The following is a 23,985-nucleotide window of genomic DNA, read 5'->3' on the forward strand; positions in this document are numbered from 1 at the left end:
AGACTCCGTCTCAAAAAAAAAAAAAAAAAAAACAAAAACAAAAACAAAGTAGGAATCAAATCGCTTTTTTTTTTTTTTAAGTTTAGGGCACAACTGGATGGCATAAGTCACTTGGTTTTCCCAAGTAGATCACGAAGTCTTCTGAATAGAAAAGAGATGTAGAGACACATGAGATGTGCCCTTTTCCAACAAGGGGTGACCAAACATGAAGCTGTGGATGGCTGAATCTCAGCATGGTGGATATGTTCCCTTTAGTCATTGACCTAGTTTAAGAGTAAATACTCCTGTTATGCTTGTTTTAAAATTCCCTTGACACATCTTGTTGGTTTTTATCTGTTTTCAGGGGAAATGATAATATGAACTAGTTTCACATTCCTGTTACTAAATAATTATCATGATTAAGATCTCCCACTATTTTTCAGGGGTTAAAAAATAATCACTTGGAAATGTGAATTTTCAAAAAGAAAGTTGAATGAAGAAGTTCTAATTTTCACTCATGTGATCATTCTCAGACACATCTGGTATACCTATTCGCAGATGACACCAATATATAATAAGTATAATAAGTATTTATTAAATTCCGTCTTAACAAACATGTTATATTCCTAATAAGTCTGAACTTCTTAGAAGGGTCAGCATTATACCTGTTTCGAACATCAGAATGGTATAGAGGACCCATGGCTATAAATGTTGCCCTTCTCCTCATCCCTCAATCCCTAATCCTATTATCCTCCTTCCTCAATAGTTATAGGGGACAAAGGCGAATTAAGCTTTGACAGAATTTGTAAGTTAGAAAGCAGAGGAGTAAGTCATAAAAGCAGAACTTATGTCGAAGGAACAGCTTGCCTGTATGAGTCTGGAAAGTCTTAGAAGTTCAGGTTCAATTTTGAATTTCCTTTCTCTCTAGTTCTATATGTAAAGTTTCCCAAAACCTCAAACAGTGCCTGCCAGACCATGGTAACTCACTAAATAACAGCTGAATGACAGCAGATGAGAATACACTCTAGATTCTACCAGATTAAGTTCTAGCTCCTCCCAGGCAAGTGATTGAACCTCTCTAACTCCCAATTTTTTAATCTGTAAAGCAAAGTAATAACAAATAGAGTTGTTGTGAAAATTACCTAATAAAATTATAGTAGTAATAATATTCCGGTGAACTCTTCAAGCATAGGGACCAGTTTTTCATTAACACACATTAGTATTGTGACCAGAGAACTAGACAAGGAACAAGGGATGTATGATTTCCATTAGATGCCATTTTAACATCTGTAAGAGTTGTAGCTCTTCCAGACAGAAGCATATAGGAAAAGAAACACACAAAATTCAGATGATCAGAGTTTGATGATAAAGTCAAAAGAGGTTATGAACAAATATGTAAGGGCAGAATAATTCAATATAGTGTCAATAAAGTACTTTTAAAGCCAAAGATGAAAGCAAAGAAATGTCCTAAGAGAGATAAATAATAATGAAATCTAATTAATTAGTGAAGCAATTTACCTACAATCTTAATGGGGAGTGTGGAATTCAATTTACCCAAATCGGGAGGAAAAATTAATTAAATGGTCTATCTTGAACCTAGGAGAGGCCAACTCTTAAAAGATAGAAATTCCTTTTGTTTCTGTGACTCTTAAAGGGGACTTAACATGTTGGTTAGTGTCCAGGGAAGGTCCATCTCATTTCTTGACCAACACCTCTGGTAAATTTGCAGCCAGTCTGCTGAAATAGTCACCCCATCTTGGTTGTGACAGTATGATTTTTCTGTAATGGGTTAGTGTTTTTAACCCAAAGATATTTTAGAATGAAGTACAGATATTAGGTAAATCAAATTTAAATTATTAACGCTTTTGTGTTAAGTTCAAAAATAGTCTTTGTAATAATTGGGACAATCTGCATATATTTGGTATTTAAAATATTTGTGGCTGGGCATGCCTGTAAGTCCAGCACTTTGGGAGGCTGAGGTGGGCAGATCACCTAAGGTCAGGAGTTCAAGACCAGCCTGGTCAACATGGCAAAATCCCCTCTCTACTAAAAATACAAAAATTAGCCCTATCATAAATACAAAACTTAGACTGGTGTGGTGGCGAGCACCTGTAATCCCAGCTACTTAGGAGACTGAGGAGGGAGAACCGCTTGAACCTGAGAGGCAGAGTTTGAAGTGAGCTAAGATCGCACTACTGCAATACAACCTGGGCAACAACATGAGACTCCACCTCCAAAAACAATAAATAAATAAAATGTTTGCAAGCTTTAAAAATGTACTTTATTAAGATACCTAACAGGTTACCCTCTAACATCAATTTAAATGGGTAGTTGAGTAATTAATTGTAGGTTCCTGATGTTGAGTCAAAAGGTATAAACTACATTGGGATGCTTAATAGAACTTATGAATCACCATCTTTAGAAGTTTAATGTATTAGCTTTACTTGGAATGGTTTAAGTATACCAGAAGGTTTTTCTTGTTAGAGAAATTTGAAGGGCTTTAAAAAGAAAATGGAATATATTAAGCTCATAAAAGCAATGTACAGTAGTTAAAGGAAGTTTATTAACTAGGTTGAAACTCGAATTGATTAATTAAGGGAGGTTGGTCCATTCAATGTGAGTTGAAGACATCAATCAAAGGCTCCCTTGAAAGTGACTGTTAAAATTACTAGATTTATAAGTAGACTAGGATTTGTAATGTATTCATTCAGAATATTTACTGGGTGTCTGCTATGTTTTAGGCACTATTCTGGGTGTTAGGAATATAGCAATGAACAAAATAAGGGCAAAGACATATCACAATGGGGCCTGAATACATTAAACTTAAGAGCTTTAGAGAAAATTTAAAAAACTAAGTTATTAAATTATTTGCTTCAGTATGTTAGATATTAATGATAAAACAAACTGGCCATAAACAGCCTCTCTATTGCACAGAGTTTCTCCTAAGGGACACTAAAAACTCACATTGACAAGTGTCTCTATTCATTCTTTTATCACTAATGCCTCGTTCACGTTTAACTCTCAAAATTGTGTGTAGCTTGAGTGTTGAAACGTCTCCTCTATGTTCTGGAGTTTTTCACATCATTCCCAAAAAAATCTGAGTTAACCAAGATTTTCTTCTTAAAATGCAAATCTCTCTAAGGTTAAAGGCTAGGAGATATTTACATCTTCATGTAATTCAATCAGATTGTGTTTTTCCTAACACCTGAGTTAAGGAATAAACTAACAGAGGAAAGAAAGAAAAATAACTTTGGAGGTGAAAATATTTGTGCAGAAAAGGGAAATCTCTGGATTAGGAACATATTAAAGTACAAGGCTGGTAGTCCTCAGGGCATTCGTGAGCATGGGCAAACTGGGTGGCAGGTATAAAAAGAGTGGTGCAAAAATGCCAAGAATTCTCAACTATTTCAAAAGCAGCTTCCACTCAGAAAAGAGTCTTCTTTCCACTTTCCCAGGTGATTATGTCCTCTCAAAACCCAGAAGTCAAAATTGCTTCGTTAAAAATTTCCATTTGGGTAAATAAAGTTTCTGCAAAAACTGGCCGGGTGCGGTGGCTCACGCCTGTAATGCCAGCACTTTGGGAGGCCGACGGGGGTGGATCACGAGGTCAGGAGATCGAGACCATCCTGACTAACACAGTGAAACCCTGCCTCTACTAAAAAATACAAAAAATTAGCCGGGCGTGGTGGTGAGCGCCTGTAGTCCCAGCTAGTCAGGAGGCTGAGGCAGGAGAATGGCGTGAACCCAGGAGGCGGAGCTTGCAGTGAGCGGAGATCTCGCCACTGCACTCCAGTCTGGGCGACAAAGCAAGATTCCATCTCAAAAAAAAAGTTTCTGCAAAATGACCTGGAAATTCAAACGATCACTGTGTCCACGGGAAAATGTTTCTTAGTTCTAAGGGTCCCCTTGCAACCAGTCTTTTGAAACATGACCTATTCATAAATTGACTATTGTGCTGATAACCAAAACTCATAAAAATCACACCCAGGGCAGTCCCAGCAAAGTGTAGAGAGTCAAAGCCCAGTAATGGCTTAAACTGTAAGTTTACTGGGCCAAGCCCAAAGCTAAGAATTCAAGGAGTTTTGCATCCCATACCCATTTTTCAGCTGCCCTTAAGCCAGCAGTTAGAATTCACACACTCCAAAACTTCAGGCAATGCTGCTGGCCCCTGTACCATCTCCTCCACCACCAGCTGACCAACCCTAAGGATTGTAGCTGACTGCACATTCCCCACGTGGATATTTGGGGACCAATCAGAGAGCAGGTAGATGATCTGGGGACAGAATTGTACAGTGGTTAACTCCTCAGGCTCTAGAGTCTAAAAGAACTAATTTTAAATCCTAATTACAATTCCCTGGCTGGATGACCACAGGCAGGTTACTTAAATTCTCTGCACCTTGGTTTCCTCATCTGTAAAATGGGGATTATAATAATATCTACCTCTGAGGGTTTTAAGTGAGATGACACATGTAGAATAACATCATGAGTGATAGAGTGAGTGCTCACACTCACACGTGGGTTCCCCAATTCACAGCAATCACAGAAAAACATTTGTGTCTTCTGGCTCCAGTGTGCCACAAATGTAAAGAGTAATTACACTGACATCTTGATTGACTTAGGTAACCACTTTCTTACCTCAACATTACTGCTTTGTTTTTTCAACATTAAAGAAACTAAGAAATAATCCAATTTCTATTTGGATTCTGGTCTAATAGCTGACAAGGATTTGGCTTTATTCTAGTGAATAAAAATGTCATGAAAAAGGAGTTATTGAGGAGTTATGAAGAAAAAGTGTAATGCACTAAATGATAGATTTTTTAAATCATCAGATTGTTTTCAGACATTCAGTTCTAAAGTGGAACAAACTACTTCTGACAATAATTCCTTAAGAAAATGATTTTTCTAAATCGATCCATATAAACCAGGCTGAGTTATTAAGGAGAAAAATGCATTTAATAATATAGCATTCGATTGTGTATCATCCAGGAAAGGTGTACTGTAAAAAAATGTTTTGATTATTAATTGACTGCTGGTAACTTTAGTGTTGTAAATACTTGTATTATATGAGGTAGACAGTTTTAAAAAAACTCTCCATTAGACAGACTTAAAATTTTGTAATAATATTTAAGGAAATGATAACATTATGAAAAAATGAAATATCTGATTAATGCTTAACTTTGTACAACTCGAATATAAACTTTAAAAATATTAGAAATTATAACATTTGAGTGCATATAACGTTTTGTACATTAGGATGAATTGCATGCTGTCCATTTCCTCTTTGCACTTTCAGTCACCTTAAATAAACAAATATATACAGCCTTAACAGAACAACAGTGCATCCAAAGCAAATGTGCATTTTAAATTATTTCTCCTGGCCAAGTCTTTTTTTCACTTAGCATTTTTATATTAGTATTTCTTATCATCCCCACCCTTTCTTTGACAGTTTGTAGTTCTCTGAACCAAACAAGCAACAGGTTTAGATTGGAAGACAGCAAAATCACTTAGGAAAAACTAAAACTTTTTTTAAGGGCTGGTACAAATTCCATTGATCAAACAACTTTATAGTCAAAGATGAGGAAGAAGCTAACTCTTCAAAGGGCCTACTCATGGGCAATGTTTGAAAACAATACTGGTGCAGGCTGGGGGAAAGTTCATGTTTTTGACTATCTGGGAATGGGTATTTCAATTTCTCTGTACTCTCTCTAGCTTCCTCCCAGAAGACAAATTCCACCCCTGCCTCCTTCCTTACTGCCTGTTCCCCATCTCCCACCCCAAGCTCAATGTAACACTTGGCTCTTTTCACAGTTTCTCATTACTAAGTTTTAAAAACATTGCCTAACTGATAATTACAATCTGAAACAATTCTTTTGGGGGAGCCCTGGGCTATTGCTGGCTGGTAATCTTTCTGGAATGTCAAAGAGAGGGGAGGGAACTTAGATTTTAAAGAAACTTCAGAGACAGGGACTTGTGTCCCCTTTCATCCCTCCCTTCCCCATTCCTGGCTCCTGGCCTGTCCCTTGATCCCCATCCTCCCTGAGGCCCACCATCTTCCCTCCTGATGGGACTCCTTCTACTTCTTGGTTCCTATTTCCTCCTTTGTAGCTCTTATCTTGTTTTGTTCCCCACTCCTGCCCATTTTTTCTTGAACCGGGAAATCACTTTCCCCTTAGAAGAGCATGTCTGAATTTTGGCAAATTCTGTTGAAAGAAATCAATTAGAATCAGAAAGGGCATTTGGGTGGGCTACCTCCAGCCTGGGCTAATGCACCTCAGTGTCAGCCCCAGTCAGAGGCAGGCCTTGTGGTTTCTCATTATCCTTCAGGGGGTTCCATTTGGACTAATTCTTGTCATTCCATCCATACCAGCTCCCCTTGCCCCTACCAGAAAAAGCAACAATGAAGGCAGAGACCTGGGCCCTCAGGAGTGAGGTGAAGGTTGCCAGTTCCTGGTACTGGAAGAGGCCAGGGCAAAGCTGGTAAACTCCCAGAGTACACAAATGGATGAGAGGAGCACTCATGGGCCCACCTCTCTCAAAGCTCTTCTATAGGCAGTACCATTCCTGATTTAACTATTCCTTTTGCCAGTTTCCCTATCTAACACTTTCTGTGTGGCAGGGCACAAGACATGGGCTATGAGATGGCCAGAGACCCCACCTTCTTTACACCAGTAAAAACCAACCAAACCAAGATGCGGTCAATGGTGATTCTTCCTCCCACATTGTTTCCCTTTTTAAACTGTTATTTTTTCAATCCATGGAGCAGTTGAGAAACGGGTATGCATCTCCTCTCCCCTCCCCTTCTACCAAAACCTGTAAGACACACAAGGAAATCCAAAGCCACAGTAATAGAGAGAGAGAAACAAACACACACACACACACACACACACACACACACACACACACACAACAAAAGAAATCCTCCTTGGCTTGCTTTGCCAGGGTGGCCAGTCAAGGTGTCAAAATCCGTATCTCCCTCTGGGCTGGCAGGTAGAAGGTACTGGGAAAGCTGCGCTCCCTCTCTCCCACCGGCTCTCACGTCCAGGCCGTTCCCTCACCCTCAGCCTCCCCCAGCGCCAGCTTCCTCCTCCTCCTCTCTGCAGCCAGGCCTCTCCTGCAAGGCGGACCTTGGCCCGCCTTGGTTGCGGGCCAAGGCAGTGGGAAAGGCACCGCTACCTGCAGCCACACGACTCCACGACCATGTCCTCATACTGCTTGTAGACCACATTATTGCCCGCGTCGATGTACAGGATGCTGATGGGAGTCAATTTGGTGGGCACGCAGCAGCTGGGCGGGGTAGAGCCGGGGTCCATTGAGTTCATCAGCGTCTGGATGATGGCATGGTTGGTGGGCTCCAGGTGCGAGCGCAGCGGGAAGTCGCATACACCCTCACAGTGATAGGCCTCGTACTCCAGGGGCGCGATAATCCAGTCGTCCCAGCCCAGCTCCTTGAAGTTCACATGCAAGGGCTTCTTGCTGCAGCGTAGCCTGGACTTCTTGCCGTGACGCTTGCCATGGCGACTGGCGAAGGTCGTGCGCCGCCGCCGGCGGCCGGGCGAGGGCAGCCAAGGCCCGGCCTCCGGGGCACCCGACGGCGGCGGCCATGACCCCTCGGCGCCCACGCCCGGGCCCGCAGCCTCCGCCGACCCCAGCTGCTCGCGCATCTCTGCGAACAGGTTCTTGCGCTGGGATCTGGTGAACACCACGAGCAGGGCCCGCTCCTGAGGGGGCCGCACCCTCCTGCCGAAGCCCAGACTCCGCAGGTCCGGGGGCGGCGGTTGCTGGGGTCCCCGCGCGTGAGTCTCGGCCTCCCCGGCGTCCAGCTCGCCCCATGCGGCCCGCAGCTCCAAGCACAGCTGCTTCCAGGGCTGGTGGCGCAGCCCCTGCCACACGTCGAAGACTTCCCAGCCGGCCGGCGGCGCCCCCTGCGGGTCCAGGGTCCGCGCGTCCAGCAGCAGGGGCGAAAGGCACGGAAAGAGCTGCACGTGGAGCGGCCCGGCTGGTGGCCCCCAGGGCGCTGAGGGCGCCTGGCGAAACAGCCGCAGCTCCGCGCCCACCAGCTCTTCTTTGTCTGAGAGCATGGACACATCAAACAAATACTTCTGTCTCCGGAGAGGAGTGTGCGAGAGATCGTCTGCGAGATAAAAAATAATTACAGTCAGTTTCACTTAAGGGGGAGATCAGCCCGGTGCTCTTCGGCCGCCTCAGGAGGGAAAGGGCGGGGAGTGGGGACAGGTCGGCCGGGGAGTCCAGCTTGCCTGGCCCGGGGCCTGACCACCCCGGTTTCCCATCTGGCTGGTGCATGGCGCGGGGAAGGGGGGGCGCCAGGGCAGGCCCCCTCCTCCGGGTCAGCTCCGGACTCTCAGGGCGGAAGTCGGTGACTGCTGGCGAGGCGGCGGCGGCCTACCGTGTTTTCCCCCCAAAAGGCTTGGTAACCACTAATGTGCCCTTTGTGGTCTCGAGCCTGGGCCGTGCTTCCCTCAGACCTCCCCCAGGCTGGGCTGGCTGGTGCTCGTTCACGTCTCAAATGTCACCTCCTCCAAGTAGCCATCCCTGACCACCCTGATCTAAAGTAGCCTCTCCAGGTCCCTATCAGAGGACTGGCTTGATTATCTTCCCGGTACTTAGGATTATCTACAATTACCTTGTTTATTTTTACCTCCTTAGTAGTCTGCCTTTCCCAGAAACACTCTGCCCGCCTCCACCACCCCACAGGAGCTAGGCCGATGTCATAGTCCGCCTTGCTCCCCTCAGTGCCTAGGGCATGCCTGACCTGGAGCACACGCCCCTCGGTTAAGTGGGAAACTTCTACCGCAGTGAGTCTTAATCTGGCTCACTAAAATGTCCTGGAGAACTGAAAAACTTCCAGGGCCAGGGCTTGATTCAGCCTATTGAGTCAATGTCTAAGGACAGGACTGGGCATGGGGTTTTGTTTATTGTTTGCTTTTTTTTTTTTTTTTTTTAACTCCAAGATGATTTAAAGGTGTAGTTCTAGTTTAGACTCACTAGTCTGGGGTAACATTGCTGCCCATCAGGTGGTTTGGGTGGGTCCAACAGTGCAGGCAGAATGAAGAGCTGGTGAGGGATTTATTTATGTATTCACCAATCATTGAACAACAAACAAAAGAGCCATGAAGTTTCAGAAGTATTGGGGACAGGGAGTGAGAAGTGAACAAACACACCTTGCATCTGTCCATTGAGACCATCCTGCAGTCAATGAGAAAAATATATACCTGGAAGGCAGAAAACCTCAGCCAGGGACAAGTAGATACACACACACACACACACACACACACAGAGAGAGAGAGACTTTCCCATCTCTCCTCCCACTTCCAATCTAAACTTCTCTCGCTTTGCAACTATTCCTGAAGATAAAAGGTTTGGTCATAAGTGAGAAAAAGAAATTTAGGAAAGGTGAGGTAGGGGAGTATAACAGGCTTTTAAAATCCAAGGCAAATTCTTCAGAACCAAGGCAAAACTGGACTTCTTTTTTGACACATTTGTGCACGAAGCCAACTCCACTTCAATGTGCAAGGCGGAAAGCTAACCAGATTTTCCTGGGCTGCCTTCCCATAAAATATTTACAACCTAGCAAATACAAAAATCCCCAAAGCCCCCAGCCTTCCCCAGAAGCTAGTAAAGTTTGGGTCGATTTCAATAGTAAAAGTGTCACTGGGCCCAGCATCCAAGCCTCTGTACCAGTCCAGATGTAGCCCGGGGGCACTGGCTCTGGAGCCTCAGCCACACCCAGTTTGTACTCGGGGCTGACCGTAGCATTGGCTGGTTCACTCTTACACACATGCCCCAACCTGAGATGGGGTGTGGGAAGGGTTAGAGAGGTGAAAAGGGAAAAGCTGCTGCAGGCAGTTGATTTATGGAAGCCAAGACCTTCAAACCGACCAGGGTCACATTAAAATCAGGGGGAATTCAGCACACTTTCTTCTCCTTCAAAGAAACCTGTGTCTGACAATGCTCAGCCACCACCCAGATCTCTGGACCTACTGCCTTAGGCTTTGCTTCCTGCCTCTCTCCCCAAACTAGGGATGAGATGAGAGCAACAAATCTAAGGCACTTGCTGCACTAGCTAAATGTTGTTAGGGATAACATATTTCTAATCTATATCCACCTGCACAGAACAGTTCTGAAAGGTAATTACTTGTATTGTTCTCATTTTACAGATGAGGAAACCAAGGATTGGAGAAATTAAGGTATTGTCAAAAGTCAGACAGCTAGAAAGTGATGAAGCTAAGAGCCACACTTATGTCAATTTAATTCAGAGTTGGAGCATTTAGCCCCTAAGCCCCATTGCCTCTCCACTGTAGTCCAGGTACTAGAGTCTAAAAGTAACCAGAAGTGGCCAGTGTATAAGAAAAGGGGGAAAGAGTCCAAATTATTTGCAGGGCTTGCTAGGAATAAAATCTAGGCTCCCTTAGGAAATCATTTCCATCTTTGCTTACACAACTCTTGAGATGGTTTGCCACTGGCTGCAGTGTATTAGGCAGGTATAAAGAATTATGATTTATTTCTCTCTCATGCAATATGGGAGAATCGGCCTGCTTTTGTTTTTACTCTTTTAAAAAATATATATGTGGGCCAATAAATGATTAATTTGCACAGCTGAGTTAAAACTGAGGCAAGCATCTATAGAGAAAGATCTCTTCTTACTGCTTCTGCAGCCTTAGGATTTCTGATGATCTTTCCAGCAAGACCAGCCCACCCCTACCCTTTCCAGGTTTCAGTGCAAGAATACAAATGGGACTTCAGCTAATTCTCTGTTCTCTTCCTACACCAGCTCTGTCACCTACTTCAAGGGGCCTCACCTGTGTGCATGTGGCCACTCCAGCTCACAGCTTAAAGCTGTGCACAGTTTCACAGGTGCACACATCAGTGTTGTGATCTACCTTCGGGGGAACTGAATGGATGAAGAGTCTGTCCAGACCCTGGAAGTGAGCTTAGGGATATTTGGGCCAGAATTCTACAGCCCCGGTGTCTGGAGCTTGGCCTGTAATAGTGACTCTTAAAGCCACTAAATCTGCAGTGGTCTTTAAATCTGAATCGTCAGCATCTCATAGGCACTGGCTAGAAATGTAAATTCTCTCTGGCTCTATAGGCTTGTGGCAGGGTCTAGAATTTGCATTTCTAGTAAGCTCTCAGATGATTCTGATGCTGCTGATCCAAGGAATTACTCTAAGAACCACTGATCTAAGTGGGGGTTGTCCTCTGGGTTCTTTGAATTCACAACCAAGTAGGGAGGAGCACCAAACAAAGTGCTGCAAAGCATAGGGCCAGGGCAGCATCTAAGGCAGTACTCACCAGGACCAAGTCATTTCTACCTCTCCCAGCCCATTTCTGGCCCCCAAAACCACCCCCATTTTTTTATCCTTTCAGCCACAAGTTCTTTCCCCGGGTCTCCAGTACCTCTAACCCCTAAACAGAAGATCCAAGAAGGTGGCTCCTCTGTGCACCTCCCCTGCAGACCACATTCCCCACCTGTCTAAACCTGCATCACAGAAATAGCTCAGAGGAGGCATCCAATCTGGGAAGTGAATATAACACCATGCACTGTTACCCTGAAGACACTTTCCCTGCTGCCTGCTGACCTGGCATCACAGAGCCTGGCTCAGCTGCTATGAGCCATCTGTGGGCAAAAAGCCAGCCCTTCATACTCCCTTCCACAAGCCTCCTCTCCCATTAAGTCTTGTATAAATGAAGACTGATGTCATCAAATGATCCTCTCTCCCACCCCTTTGACTAAAAAAACATGCACTTATCACTTCAAAATCTGTGGCACTTTCCCACATCCTGGGAGTGAATCCTATGCTTTGGGTCCTTAAATTGAAATTGACCAGAAATACATGGTGGAAACTTTTTATTTCCCTTTTACTTTGCATCAACCTGGTTTGGTACAGCTTATTCACACCTCTGCTAACAGTGTCTGCTGAATATTAGACATACAAGCATTTCCAGTTACAATTGCTGGATTTGGGCTTATCTTCTTTCCCTGGCAGGTGCATAGAGAAGGGAGGGGGAAGAGAGAAAAATAAGAAGGAAGGAACAAACCCTGGCATATTAGAAGATACTCCTTCATAATGGTCAACAAGTTGGTAAAAGGCTGAAAGCACCTCAAACATATATTTCTGGTGTAGAATTTAGGAAAAATTTAAAAGAGGGGAGATGTTGGTCAAAGGGTACAAATTTTCAGTTAGGGTGAATATAAAATAAAATTTTAATTAAAAAAAAAAAAAGAAACCAAGAGAAGAAATGGTACCTATTTGCAAGGTAAGTACCATTGCACCCATTTTAAATGAGGAATCTGGCTTAGAAAGGAAAAGGGCATCTGTTCACGGTCACAGTACATGGTTGGAGAAAGTTGGAGTCGCAAACTCCAGAGCGGAAAGAGAAGATGCCCGCAATGCCAAAGGCCAGATGCCTGGGGAACCTCAGCCCCAGGAGGATGGCATGAGGGAACGACACGCAGCTGCAGGACTCTGTGTGCCTGCCCACTCCAGCCTTCCCACTCCAGCCCCAGTGCCTTCTGCTGGGGGCTACTTCCTTGAGCTAGCCTGTAGAGGGTTTCCAAAAACCAGAAACTTCCTTTGGTTGGAGGTGGGAAGGGCCCGGCATTGCATTTTCCCAAGACATCTCTGAGATATATACTCAGTTTGAGGTCACTTTTGAGAGTCCTAGTTGGATTTTGTCACTTGCCTGGCTGTGCACCCACGGTTCCAGCTCTCCAGATTTGCAGGATTCTTGGCACGGCTGACTTTGGGCTCCACGAGATTCCTCCACGCGCATCTGGCTCACATCTTTGAGTACGGAGTGACCCCGATAGTTACCGGTCAGGCATCCCACCACGCCTCCCAGCCATGTTCTCCGGAGGCACAGGCCCCGCGACTAGGCCACTATTCAGAAAGTCGAGAAGATAGTGGACTTTCCATCCCCAACCCCCAGGGAGGGAGAATCACCCATCTTTGCAAGAGAAACTCTAGGCACCTTTCCCTCACCCCCTCATTTTAGAGCCAGCAGCAGCATTGAGCGCTTGTAGGGCACCACCTTTGTGCTAGGCACGTGCTCAGAGCTTTAATGGTCTCTCTCACTGAATCTTCACAGCGAATGTCTAAGGTCAGGCCTACTGTGATACTCACTTGTGGATGAAGAAACTGAAACTCTAAGAGGTGTCTTGCCCATTGTCTTGAAACTACCAAAGGAACGTGTTGAAGGTCCTAATTCCAAGTGCCCTGATCCCAGTCCTGCAGCCATGCCTCTCTACCAGCGTCCTGTTTGGGCAGGCAGCCAGGAAATAGGACATACCTTCATCATCAACGTAATCAAGGTGAGCTGGGTTCCCCCCAGCATTTTTTTCTTTTCTTTTCTCTACTACAAAGAAGACCTCCAAGCTCAAAATTCACGACTGGGCTTGGAGTCATTTTCTCAACTAGGTCTCTCACGGTCAGCACTGCACTGAGGGGGCAAAGTCCATCAGGTTGGAAATAGAGCCAGATGTACTGGGTGAATAAAAATGAGCCACCAACCCCTCCCTCTGGAGTGTGAAGGGCTTTAAGGGGAATCTGTATGCCTGAGGAGATACTCATCCTGAGTCGGGCCTCTGTTGAGATCTGAGCTTTGCAAGCTGCTGATGCATTGCTAGCATTCTTACTGAGATGTGAGTTCAGGAAGCAATCCATACAACTCACCCTTTCCAGGGTGCTGTTTCTTAACCCCAGTACTCATGCCTGACCCCCCAGCATATAATCATAAGAGCAAACACTGATGTAGCACTAAATCTCTGCTGGGCATGATCTAAATTCTCAACTTGTAGTAACTCATTTAATCCTCAAAATCACTTCTGAGACAGCCATCATTCTAAACTAAAAGAGACAGCTTGAGTAACTGGCTCAAGATACTAAGTAAGTAGTAGAGCGGGCAGTCTGGCTCCAGTATCTGTGCCACCACCCTAGACAGCCTAGCCCTGATCTCTGTGCCTTGTAGAAACCCTGAGAAACTCTTCCATGCTCCCCGTGCCTGGAGGGAGGGCATCAATCCCTGGCCAACAGGAGTCACTCACTTCAGCAGAACTGCAGCAGTCATTCCTTCAGCAGAAGGAATGTCGACGATTGGACTTGTGAAAGAATTTATAAGGAAATTTAACAGGGCTACAGAGGGGTGCAAATGAGATAAGGTGTGAGAGAAAGACTTCTGAAGGCAAATGTCAGTCATTACTGATGATGTAGAATGAGCATAGGAATTTAAAGTCTAAGAGACATAAATTTGAGTCCTGATCTGTGACTTAGTGGCTGGGTGACCTTGGGTAGACTGGGTCACATAATCTCTCCCAGCTTCATATGCCTCAGCTATAAAATGAGAGAACCACCTCTACCTTGCAGGATCATTGTAAAGGTCAGAGTCAAAGTACTCAGGGATGTGCATGGTATGTGGAAACGTTCAATGAATGCAGTCAATATTTCTGTAACTACTTACATCTTCTAGGGGAAGGTGCACCTGTCCTCCTCTTGACTTCCTTTGAAATCCAGTTCTCTGGACTTCAATCCTTGTGGTCCAGGTGTCTCCACAAGATTCCAGAAGTGAGTGGAGGAAAGGTGCTAGGAACCATGGGGAAGATGAAGACGCTTCCAGTTCCTGCTTATCTTAAGTCAAGTGAAAGTCAAGGCTCATGGAGGCTGCAGCATCACCTCATCATCCCGATTCTTCTCAGTCCTGTGAGGCCATATCACCACTGCTGTCCCTCCCACAGTGCCAGGTAAATAGACAACCTCCACCCCAACCACATCAAGGATCAGGCCCTTCTTGCAGGTTTCCTCTTCTGCAGGGGTCAAGGCCAGTGACAGCGCCTGTGCTAACCCAAATGATTCCCAGGCTGGCAGTGCAGCCCTGAGAGGCCTGAGGATCTGTTTCTTTCCCGGCTTTGGTATCCTTTTGTGGGGGCACAATCTGACCACAGGGCCAGTCTGGGGTGGGGATAGAGAGGCAGATGTTACTGATCTTCACTGTACAAAGGGCCAGACACATATTGATGGGGAGGGCTGCAATGGAGGACCCCTTGGGCTGCAGCACAGACCTTGGGCCTGTGGTGCTTGTCACTTTTGAAGGAAGGTTTCATTGGCAGGTCTGTCCTCAGTGTGTGTTCCTTCTCAGCACACACTCACCAGTCCAGCTTTTCTCATGTCTCTTGGCTTCCCCAGAGCCGTCCCCAACAGCTTGCCCTGTATTTCCCCTTCCAAAGACCAGAGGGGTCCAAGGTGAGTCTTCCACGGAGTCTTGGAGAGGCTTTTCCACTCTCTCCCTCGGGCCTCCAGATGTAGGCCCTTCTCTTCCTGAGGGGCCCGGGCCTTGTAGACTCCACAAGTCAAGTGGTTCTGGTGGCCTGCCTGGATCCCTTGGAGAAATCCCAGTATCCGTATAGCAAGCTCTGGCTCAAGGTGAGGCAAATGAATGAGAGTGGAGAGAAAGAAAAGAAAGGGGATCCTCGAATCCCACTCAACTGAAAACAGCTTCACACCCCTCACCTCGGGACCTCAGCATGGCCTTTAATGGCCTTAGCTCTAACCCCAGGATGCCTGTTTCTGACAAGCAGTGATGACTGGAGAGGAGCCCTCTCCCCTGAGTGCTGATCACCGCATCAGGAGCTCCAAGGCGCTTTAGGGAAACTCCTTTTGTCTTTAGAGGATGAAACAGATTCATTTACAAAGTAGTTTTCCTGAACTTAGTTAATGACCCTGATGGCCGCGTGATCTCTTGAAGGGCCAGACAGGCAAAGCTGAGATCAAGGACACTTCACCGTACTTCTCTTTTCAACGGGGTCCCATTCTGGGCTCCCGACCACAGTGGCTCAAATCTTAATTTGGCATCGCTACAGATGAAACCCAAACCGAGGTTCTCGTACTGTTCCCGCGGCGAGCCCTCCCTCCCTCCCCATCTCACTGCGACGGCGCACGCGGCCTGCCCTTCCCCTGGGGCCCGGACCTGGGGGCTTGGCTAGGGGCGGCCTTCCCTGCACTGTCGACCGGTAAGTCACCTGGAAGCCCAGGGGAGCAACCAGGTCCTCCAGCAAGGCTAGGGGAGCGGAAATGGAGGAATCCTCAAGCTGCCATCGGAGCTGGAATATGATAGGGAGGCTTGGCTTAAGTTTTGAAATCAAAAGTAGAAGGAAGGGTGTCCATTTTATGCGGCTTCCGCTCCCTGACCAGTTCTGACGAGGGTTCAAACTGGCTTGTAGTCGCGGGGAGGATATTGGACTCAGTGCACGGGAGAAACAGCTGTGCTGTGCCCTTTAAGGTGCTGGGCCGGGTGCAGCCTGGGAGGAAGGGAGAGCCGCAATCTCTGTCTGCGGCGTTCATATAGGTCTGACTTTCGAAACAATTTAGCAAAATGAGATTCGTGGGCCTTAGTCTATTCCTAGTTAATTTCCCTCCACACTGAGCTTCGGAGCGGCAGTGGGCTGAGAAGTGGAGTGGGAGCTGGACCAATTTGCCTAGAAGCCAGGTTTGAAAAGCAGGCGCACCGATTCCCCTGAACTCCTAAGTTATTCAGGGATGCCCTCCGCACCCCACTAAAGCCAATCCCCTGCGCTGCCCCTGTTCCCGCCCTCTGCCCCTCTCCCCAGGCTAAACCAGCCTGGGCTAGAGGCCCGCCCCTCGCCTCTTTCACGCCCACTCTCGGGTCCCTAAACCGTGCCCCGCCCCCAGGCGCCGGGGCCACTAGCGCCGCAGCGCGCGCTTCTCTAGGAACGTTGTCCAGCGCCGCCCGCCGCCCGCCCCTTCCAAGCTCTTGCAGCCCCTCACCCCAAGTGGACCCAACCCTCAGTCCCCAGCAATGCTAATGGACTGTCTTAGAAGGCAGAGAACGGCAACCCTGGAACCCATTAGTCCAAGGAGGACCTATTTAATTTCTGTAAACAGGAGATACTATTTAACAGACTTTGAGCTTAAAAATAAACAGCCAGGGCTTGGGGTGGGGGATGGAGGGATGTCAAGCAACGGAATGGCACGGTGAATCCACATTCCGGCATTCCACACCTCGAGGGCTCGGCTCGATTCAGTCCCCTGGTCCAAAGAGCGTCGTTTGACCCGGGTTATTCAATACCCGAGGGGTTATCGAACTAATGCCCTTCCTTTTACTTAAAAGCGCCCAAGGATTATTGTTGATTTGCTCTGGGGCCTTTGGTGCACGCAGTAGTCCTAGCAGGAAACAAAAATTCTTGTTCTGCCCTATTTCTATCATACCGTCTTCCTCTCCACCTCTCCATCTCATTCCCTTCTTCCTTCTTCTCCACCGCCCCAGAAAGACGTCACCACGTTCGAGGAGGTGTGTAAGAACCCCCAAGGACTCCATCTAAGAAAAACATGTGGTGTTAGAGCCTCCGATGCAGTGCCCTGCGTTCCCCGCGGGTCCAGGTAACACGCATCCTCTCCGGTCGGAAAGAGGAGCTTTCAAGTCCTGATTGAATTGAGGGATGGGGAGGGAGGAGAAGACGGATTCGCAAGGCCTGTCGTGATCTGTGGTTTGAGTGACTTTTTTCTTTTAATGCGCAGAAACCACAAGGATGTTTGAGCAAGTTTTTAGATCCCCTCCCCCACCGGCAACTCCACCGCGCAAACTCCCAGAGGCCCGAGAGCCTCCCGCGTTGAGGAAAACGCTATGTCCGTCTCAGATTAGCCTACTTTGCCAAGGAAACTCGCCAAGAATCCCTGCGCAACCTGCGCTCTCGCTGTAGAACATACTAGGTGGTCTTTCTTGCTCTCTTTTTAGAATCTTCTTGCTTTTCCCTGTAAGGCAGACCTTAAGGCCTTAAGGATTGGAACTGCAATAACTGATGTTTAACAGCAAGTCAGTGGCTAAGAGTTTGGTCTGTGGCCTTAAATATGCCTTAGTTATTCGAACCAGAAGAGCAAAACAAACTTTTAGTTTAAGACTTCTTTCCCTTACCCCCGGGCTTTTTGCAGGACCTTCCAGTTCACCTGACTGGAGGAGGACCCTGAACCTGGACGGTGGCGCAAAATCCGTGTCCGCGCCCATGCAGGCGCACCCTCACACGCACACACTTGAACGCTTAGCAAACCTTTTCCAAGGCTGTTCTCTCTTTCCGGGGAAATAAAGCCTAGATTGGAACCTTCTGCCCAGCTTCCTCATTTGGCCGTCTGGTCTGCATTAGTGTTTTTATAAGGGACTCAAACAAATCGAATACAAGGTCACCAAATAATTAACAGTTGTGAATTCCCTCCGTCCCCATTAAAATACTTCCCTGCTTATATTTCATTTTCGGTTTGCCAACGACAACAGGGTACCGGCAAAAACACTGCCGAGTTGATTACACCACTCTGCGGCCCAGGTCCACCCAGAAACCCGCTGTTTTGCATAACATGAGGTACCAGATGAACTTCAATGGCGAGGGAACTACGCAACTCTCTGAATGCCCTACCCACAGCCAGGCTATTCCCAGAATGGTCCTGCTCTGCCCTTTGATAACCACGACCCAGAAGGTGAACGGAGAAGCCAACAAACAGTCAGTGGCAAACTATCCTGACAGTTATTTCTAGGGCATCAAGTTCTTCAAGGATGTTCCCATCTCGTTTTGATTTTTATCTGTTCCTTACTGCCTCCTTTTTGAGAGTATTATTACAACAAGAAAAAAGTAAAGGGTATTCTTATTTCAAAGTAATCTGGAAACCTAACTCACAGTAATAGTCTTAGACTTATTTTGGTTCTCTCATTCTTGAGAGTTCTTTTTTCCCCTTGTTGAAATTATGTGGCACTTTTCACTACATAAACTAAAGTCTGAGTCTCTCTCTCTCTCTCTCTCTCTCTCTCTCTGTCTCTCTCTTGCTCTTCCTCTCTATCTCTCAGCCCTGCTGAATTCATAGAACGAATTGTCTGGCTTTCTCAGGCCCCAGGGCTGGGGGTCCAGGGCCCCAGGACTAGTAGCCTTTTAATGAGTCATTTCATGAGCAAATTGTAATTTTACCATATCCAACCTTGTCCATTCTCATCCCATGATGGCACTGAAACACATATGCACACACCTTCTCACCTTTATGGATCCAACAGCATTTTAAAAGCACAATATAAGAGCATTTTTTAAAATCAGGGATAACATGGTTTGTGCCTCTGCTAAAATAAGAATAGGAAGAAGCAAGGCACACCAAAATTCAGACCCTCTCATCTAGTTTCACTCACACTCCTAACTTGGTCTTAAGTGACTGCAGACAAATTATTAGACTGGGGGAAAATCTTTCCATTTTTTGTCTTCGCTTCTTGTCACCATCCATTAGAAACCACCTCACCTCTTAAATTATCTATACAGTGCTCTAGTTAAACATGCAGGGTCTCGAATCTTATATGAGCCCCATCTCTCACTAACTGTGTGACCTCAAGCAACTTGCTTAACTCCTCTGTCTTCTTTACTTCACCTGTAAAACGTGGTGATGATAGCGTTTTCCTAGGAAGTAGTTGTGATAACTAAGCAAAATAATTCATGTAACAAAATTTAGTGCAATACTTGGTACACAGTAAATTTTCAATAAATCGTGATTACTATTACTCCTAGGTGTCTGGAGAGTATACTGAAAGAAGGGACCTGTTTTAGGTTTTTGTTGTCGTTGTTGTTGTTGTTGTTGTTGTTGTTATTGCAATAAGTTCTCCTCCTGGAGGATAGGGAGAAGTGGCCCGGGATGGGGTAGTACAGAACTTGCTTTCTTCATAAACCTAAAGCGTCCTTCATTCGCTTTGGGCAGAGTTTATGCCTGCTCTCCCACTCTCAACCATAGGCTTCAGGTGTAACTTTGGGGTTTCCGGGTACGGAAGGCTTTTTACAGAGCATGTCGCCCATGCCTCCTGGACTGGCTTCGGAGCTCCTTTTCTTTCCTTCGCTCCTCCCCTTGGGGGACCCCTGGCTCTTCCGAGCCAGGCCAGCCCCACTGGACGGCGATTTAAACATCCCTCAGGCGAGGCGGCAAGTTAGCGGTGCTGGCCCAGCTCTAGGCGGGCCGCTGCTCTTTCCTCCTCGCCAGGCTGTCCACGCTTTGGGGGAGGGGACCTTAGGGGGTTTGGCGCGGTTAAGAGCCCCATGTGAGAGGGGCGGAAGTCCTCGCCAGGAGCCGGGGATGCGCGGCTGGCGGGTCCCTTCCATCACGGGAGACGAGACACCGTTTGATGTGTTATGACATGAACCCTCAATTAGATCGCTGAGTTGAAACACTCCAATCAGGGGCCCGATGCTAAGCAAGCCCCGGAAGGTCCAGCCTGAGGTCACCGCCGGTGACACATCAAATCAAAATCAGTGAGAGGGAAAGTGAGGCTTTCCCTTTATCAAGCTGGGGCTGCAGCCAGCAACGCACCCCCTCCTCTATGCACCCCTCCCGCCCGCGGCTCCGCACTCCTTCACCCCCGCGCGGCGTGCGACAAGCCGCACCGCCTTCCCAGTCAACGAACTGCCTTTCTTCGCATTTTCTGGGAACCTGGAGACGCCGAGGAGACCGCGCCTTTGAAGCTGCGGTCCGGGTGGGCATGCAGCGTCTCCTCCCGCTGTGGACCGCTCGCATCCCCAGCCCTCGACGGCATTCCGGGGTTGTAGCGGGCCTTGTGGATCTTGGTCCTGCTGCTAGTCTGGAGGCCTTGGCTGGGGAACAGAGGCCTCCCCAGACTGGGTGCACATGCAATCCCTCCTCTATCTCCAGGGTCCGGGGCTCACAGCGGAGTGGCGGGGGTGGGGGTGGGGGTGGGGAAGCTACAGGGCAAACTAGGGTGAAGTGATTTCTCGTCTACGCCGGATTTGGGGCCCCCCAAGACTTCTCCCCAACCGTTGTCTGAATGCCACAGGCTTCCGGAGACACCTCCGAACAGCCCTCAGGGTCTTTTGGTCCTGTGCCAAACTCACAGGGCACAGCGAACCAGTTAGGGTGCCCACTTGGGGGAGGGGCGGAGATTCTTGCCACTTTATTCCCGGGCAAAGAAAATCCGCGCCCAACCGCCGGCCAGCCTAGGCCTCTGGGACTTCTCTTGAGGAAGGGCCTCTTGAGCAGGCCACTCTGAGCTTCCTTAGTCTCCTTCCGCAAGTGTAGTACAGAAAGTGCACGATTAACAGAGGACTTGGAGGTACAAAAACAACTGTAGCAAGGCGTGCGTCTTGGGGAGGGTTGGTGAGCTGCTCGGGCAACACGGAAGCTAGGGACCACTACGAAGAAGCCACGTGTCTTTGCAAAGGTGACTTTAGTAGTCCTAAAATCACCATAAAATACCCGGCGTTAATTTGCCCTCTGGACCTTTCAGCAGCTCATGAACCTCGCTGACCTCGGGCTGCAGCGGCTAACCCGACGTAGGCAGGACCCTGGAGCAAGGAGCGCGACTACGAGTGAGAGGCGGGGACTGGAGCCGGGGAAGAGCCTGGGGCTGGGATGGGGGGCGGGCGCCGTTAGCCTGCTCTAAAAAGCTTAGGAGATGTGCGAGCACCAAGGGTAGCAGTGGCTGAAGCAGCTTCCGAACCCCGAACCCCAGCGCTGCAAGGTTTCTGGGCAACCCCACTTAACTGGGAGCAGGTCAAAGTTATGGAGCTAAGTCTAGGGAGGATGGAGGAGTAGATATCTGCCTAAATCTCATTTATCCCCTCATTTTCTTCCTTCTCTTTCCCCTTCCTTTCCTGTCTCATTCCACATTATTGTCTCTCTCCTTTAGGAGCTGAGTTTCCGATGCCTGTGGATCCTTCCCTATTTCTGGGACCAGAGGTGGTGCGAGGTTTTCTTGAGGGCACTGGTCACACTGCAGATCAACTCCGGTGACCAGAAGGGGCCGCAAGGGTTTCCGCAGATACCCACACATGCAGGCGCCCCCACAGAGGGTACCAGGGATTTCCCCGACCCCCACCAGCCCCCAGGAATAGCGCAGAGAGAGGAACGTCGCCTGGCTGAGAAAGGTGGATGGGCATACCGGTGTACCTTTGTGTATTAAGTACCCACAACCTCCGAACTTAGCCGTCCCTGTCCCGGCCCGCCCAACTGCTGCTCCGCATCTGCAGAAACCACTCGGGTTGAGGCCTCGGAGCAGCCGGGAGCGCCACGCTGGAGCAAAAAAGCCGGAGGGCGCAGGGCTACAGCCCGGCTGACCACCTCCGCACCCAGCGCGGGGACCAACCGAGAACCCGCGCGGCGTCAGGACCAAGGGGCTGCCCGATGCCACTCCTGGACTAGCTCCTCAGACTGTGGGACTCGCTAGTGCCGGCTTTGCCCAGGACTTTCCAAGGCTCTCTCATGCCCTAGATCTGCCCCAGCAGCTCAGGCCTTGAACTGCGAACCCAGTATCCGAGACACCGATTCCATTAGTCCCCATCCCGACCCCTCTCCAGCCGGGTTCATCCGCCTGCTGCCTCCCGTCCTCCTCGTTCCCCCCACCAGCCACCAGACAAGTGGCAACCACGCCGCCTTCTGCAAAAGAGGAAGAAGGAAAGAAGGGAGAGAGAAAAAAAGGGGGGATGGAAGGAAGGGAGGATTAGAGACGAATAGAATCTGCAGCCGCATTCAGAAACTTACTCGGGCTTGAGAAAAACAATTTAAGAAAAGTAAAAGGGAAGTGTCCAGAGTGGGAAGGGAATTCACAAATGCAGCCTCCGGCGGGAAGAGCGCCCTGGCTGTGGAGCTCCAGGGGAAAGGGAGTCGAGCGTCTTCTTTGCCACTTACCTAGTCCCCTGTCTACAAAGCTGGTGATCGTGTTAGCCGACTTGGAAGACTGGAAAAAGCTGGCATTGATGCCCAGCTTCTCGGCGATGGAGTAAGTCCTGTAGATTGACAGCATGTACTCGTGGGGCACCACGCGCGGACCCCTGCCTGGCGGCTCCTGCGCCCGGGGCTGCTGAGCCTGGGGCTCGTCCTGAGGCCGCGGCTGTGGCTCCTGGCCCGCCCGGCCCGCGTCACTCTCGTGCGGCGCCCGCTGCATCTTCCCTTCCTTGCGGCTCCGCATGCCCTTGGTGGAGCCCAGCTCGGCGGACGACGAGGAGGATGAGATGGAAGCCTGCTGGAAACCGGGCAAATCCCACAGAAAACTGATGAGGAAGACTGCAGAGAGCAGGACCCTGGGAGTATCCATGGCGGGCAAGTGGCTACGTCTCCCCAAGAGGCGGTGGCGGCAGCGCAGGACGCGCGGGACACGGAGCGGCTGGACAGCGGCCGGGGCCCGGCTCCTCGGGCGGACTCGGAGTGCGAGGAGCCGGGTCCCAGCCACACAAACCCCGGCCCCGCCACGCCCCCTCCCGCCCCTCGCCGGGAGGGGAGGAATGGGGAGGGAGGGCAGAAGAGGGGTGGGGAGGGTGGGAGGAGAACCGGGTGGTGCGGGCCGGAGGTGTGGGGGAGAGGGGCCGCGGTGCGCCGGTGTGGCAGGAAGACGCAGCGCCCCCGCGGGACGCGCGCGGGGTTGCCGGGCGGTGCGCGCGGCGCGGGCCACAAGCGCTGACCAGGGGAAGGCGGGCGCCGCCGGCCCGTGGCGGGGGAGTAGAGGCTGGCCCACCGCGCCAGGGTCCCCCTCGAACTCCGGGAGGTGCGGTCCCTCCGCAGCGCGGCCCCGGCTTTCGGTCCCCGCCAGCCGCCTCCACCTTCCTGGGATCCAGCGGCCCGGGAGGAGGGAAGCGGCGGCGGCGCCCCCCAGAGACTGCTTGGGGCAGGCGACTCTGCTGCAGGCTGCGCGCTGCCTCGGGGCGGTGGTACCTTCCCTCCTTGGCCCCAACCGCCAGGCCTGCCGTTCGTGCCCCTCAGGGGCCAGCCCCGAGCCAGAGAAGCCTCTCCGTGGGCCAGGCGCCGGGCCCAGCTCGGAACAGCCCCATTTTCTCGGTGGGGTATCGCTCTCCACAAAGACAGGCGTCTATTCCCGACCCTCGAGGTCAGGCAAAGGCCACGAGTCTTTAGACTTTGGATCGATGCTAAAAGCTGCTGGGCTCCCCTGCAGGCCCCAGCCTCTCCTCTCGCAGTCCCCAACCTCTTCTGACGCAGACTTTAGCTGCTCCACTTCGTCGTC

General features: G+C 49.1%; 1 protein-coding gene across 1 annotated transcript; it reads right to left on the reverse strand.

Annotated features, from left to right (window-relative positions):
- Positions 1-4,913: 4,913 nt before the first annotated feature.
- Positions 4,914-23,172, reverse strand: GDF6 (growth differentiation factor 6). The gene is made up of 2 exons (XM_023184029.2): positions 22,659-23,172; positions 4,914-8,110 (listed from the first exon to the last, which is right to left on the reverse strand). The coding sequence occupies exons 1-2, from the start codon at positions 23,062-23,064 to the stop codon at positions 7,149-7,151; spliced, it is 1,368 nt and encodes a 455-aa protein (XP_023039797.1). The 5' UTR covers positions 23,065-23,172; the 3' UTR covers positions 4,914-7,148.
- Positions 23,173-23,985: the final 813 nt, after the last annotated feature.

Source organism: Piliocolobus tephrosceles, chromosome 7 (genome assembly GCF_002776525.5).
Source record: "Piliocolobus tephrosceles isolate RC106 chromosome 7, ASM277652v3, whole genome shotgun sequence".
Classification (NCBI taxonomy): Eukaryota; Metazoa; Chordata; class Mammalia; order Primates; family Cercopithecidae; genus Piliocolobus; species Piliocolobus tephrosceles.

Excerpts from the sequence above, each read along its gene's own strand:
- GDF6 (XM_023184029.2), bottom strand. The coding sequence starts at position 23,064 with ATGGATACTCCCAGGGTCCTGCTCTCTGCAGTCTTCCTCATCAGTTTT. Across the intron at positions 8,111-22,658 it reads CTTTGTAGACAGGGGACTAG|ACGATCTCTCGCACACTCCT; the intron begins GTAAGTGGCAAA and ends TTTATCTCGCAG.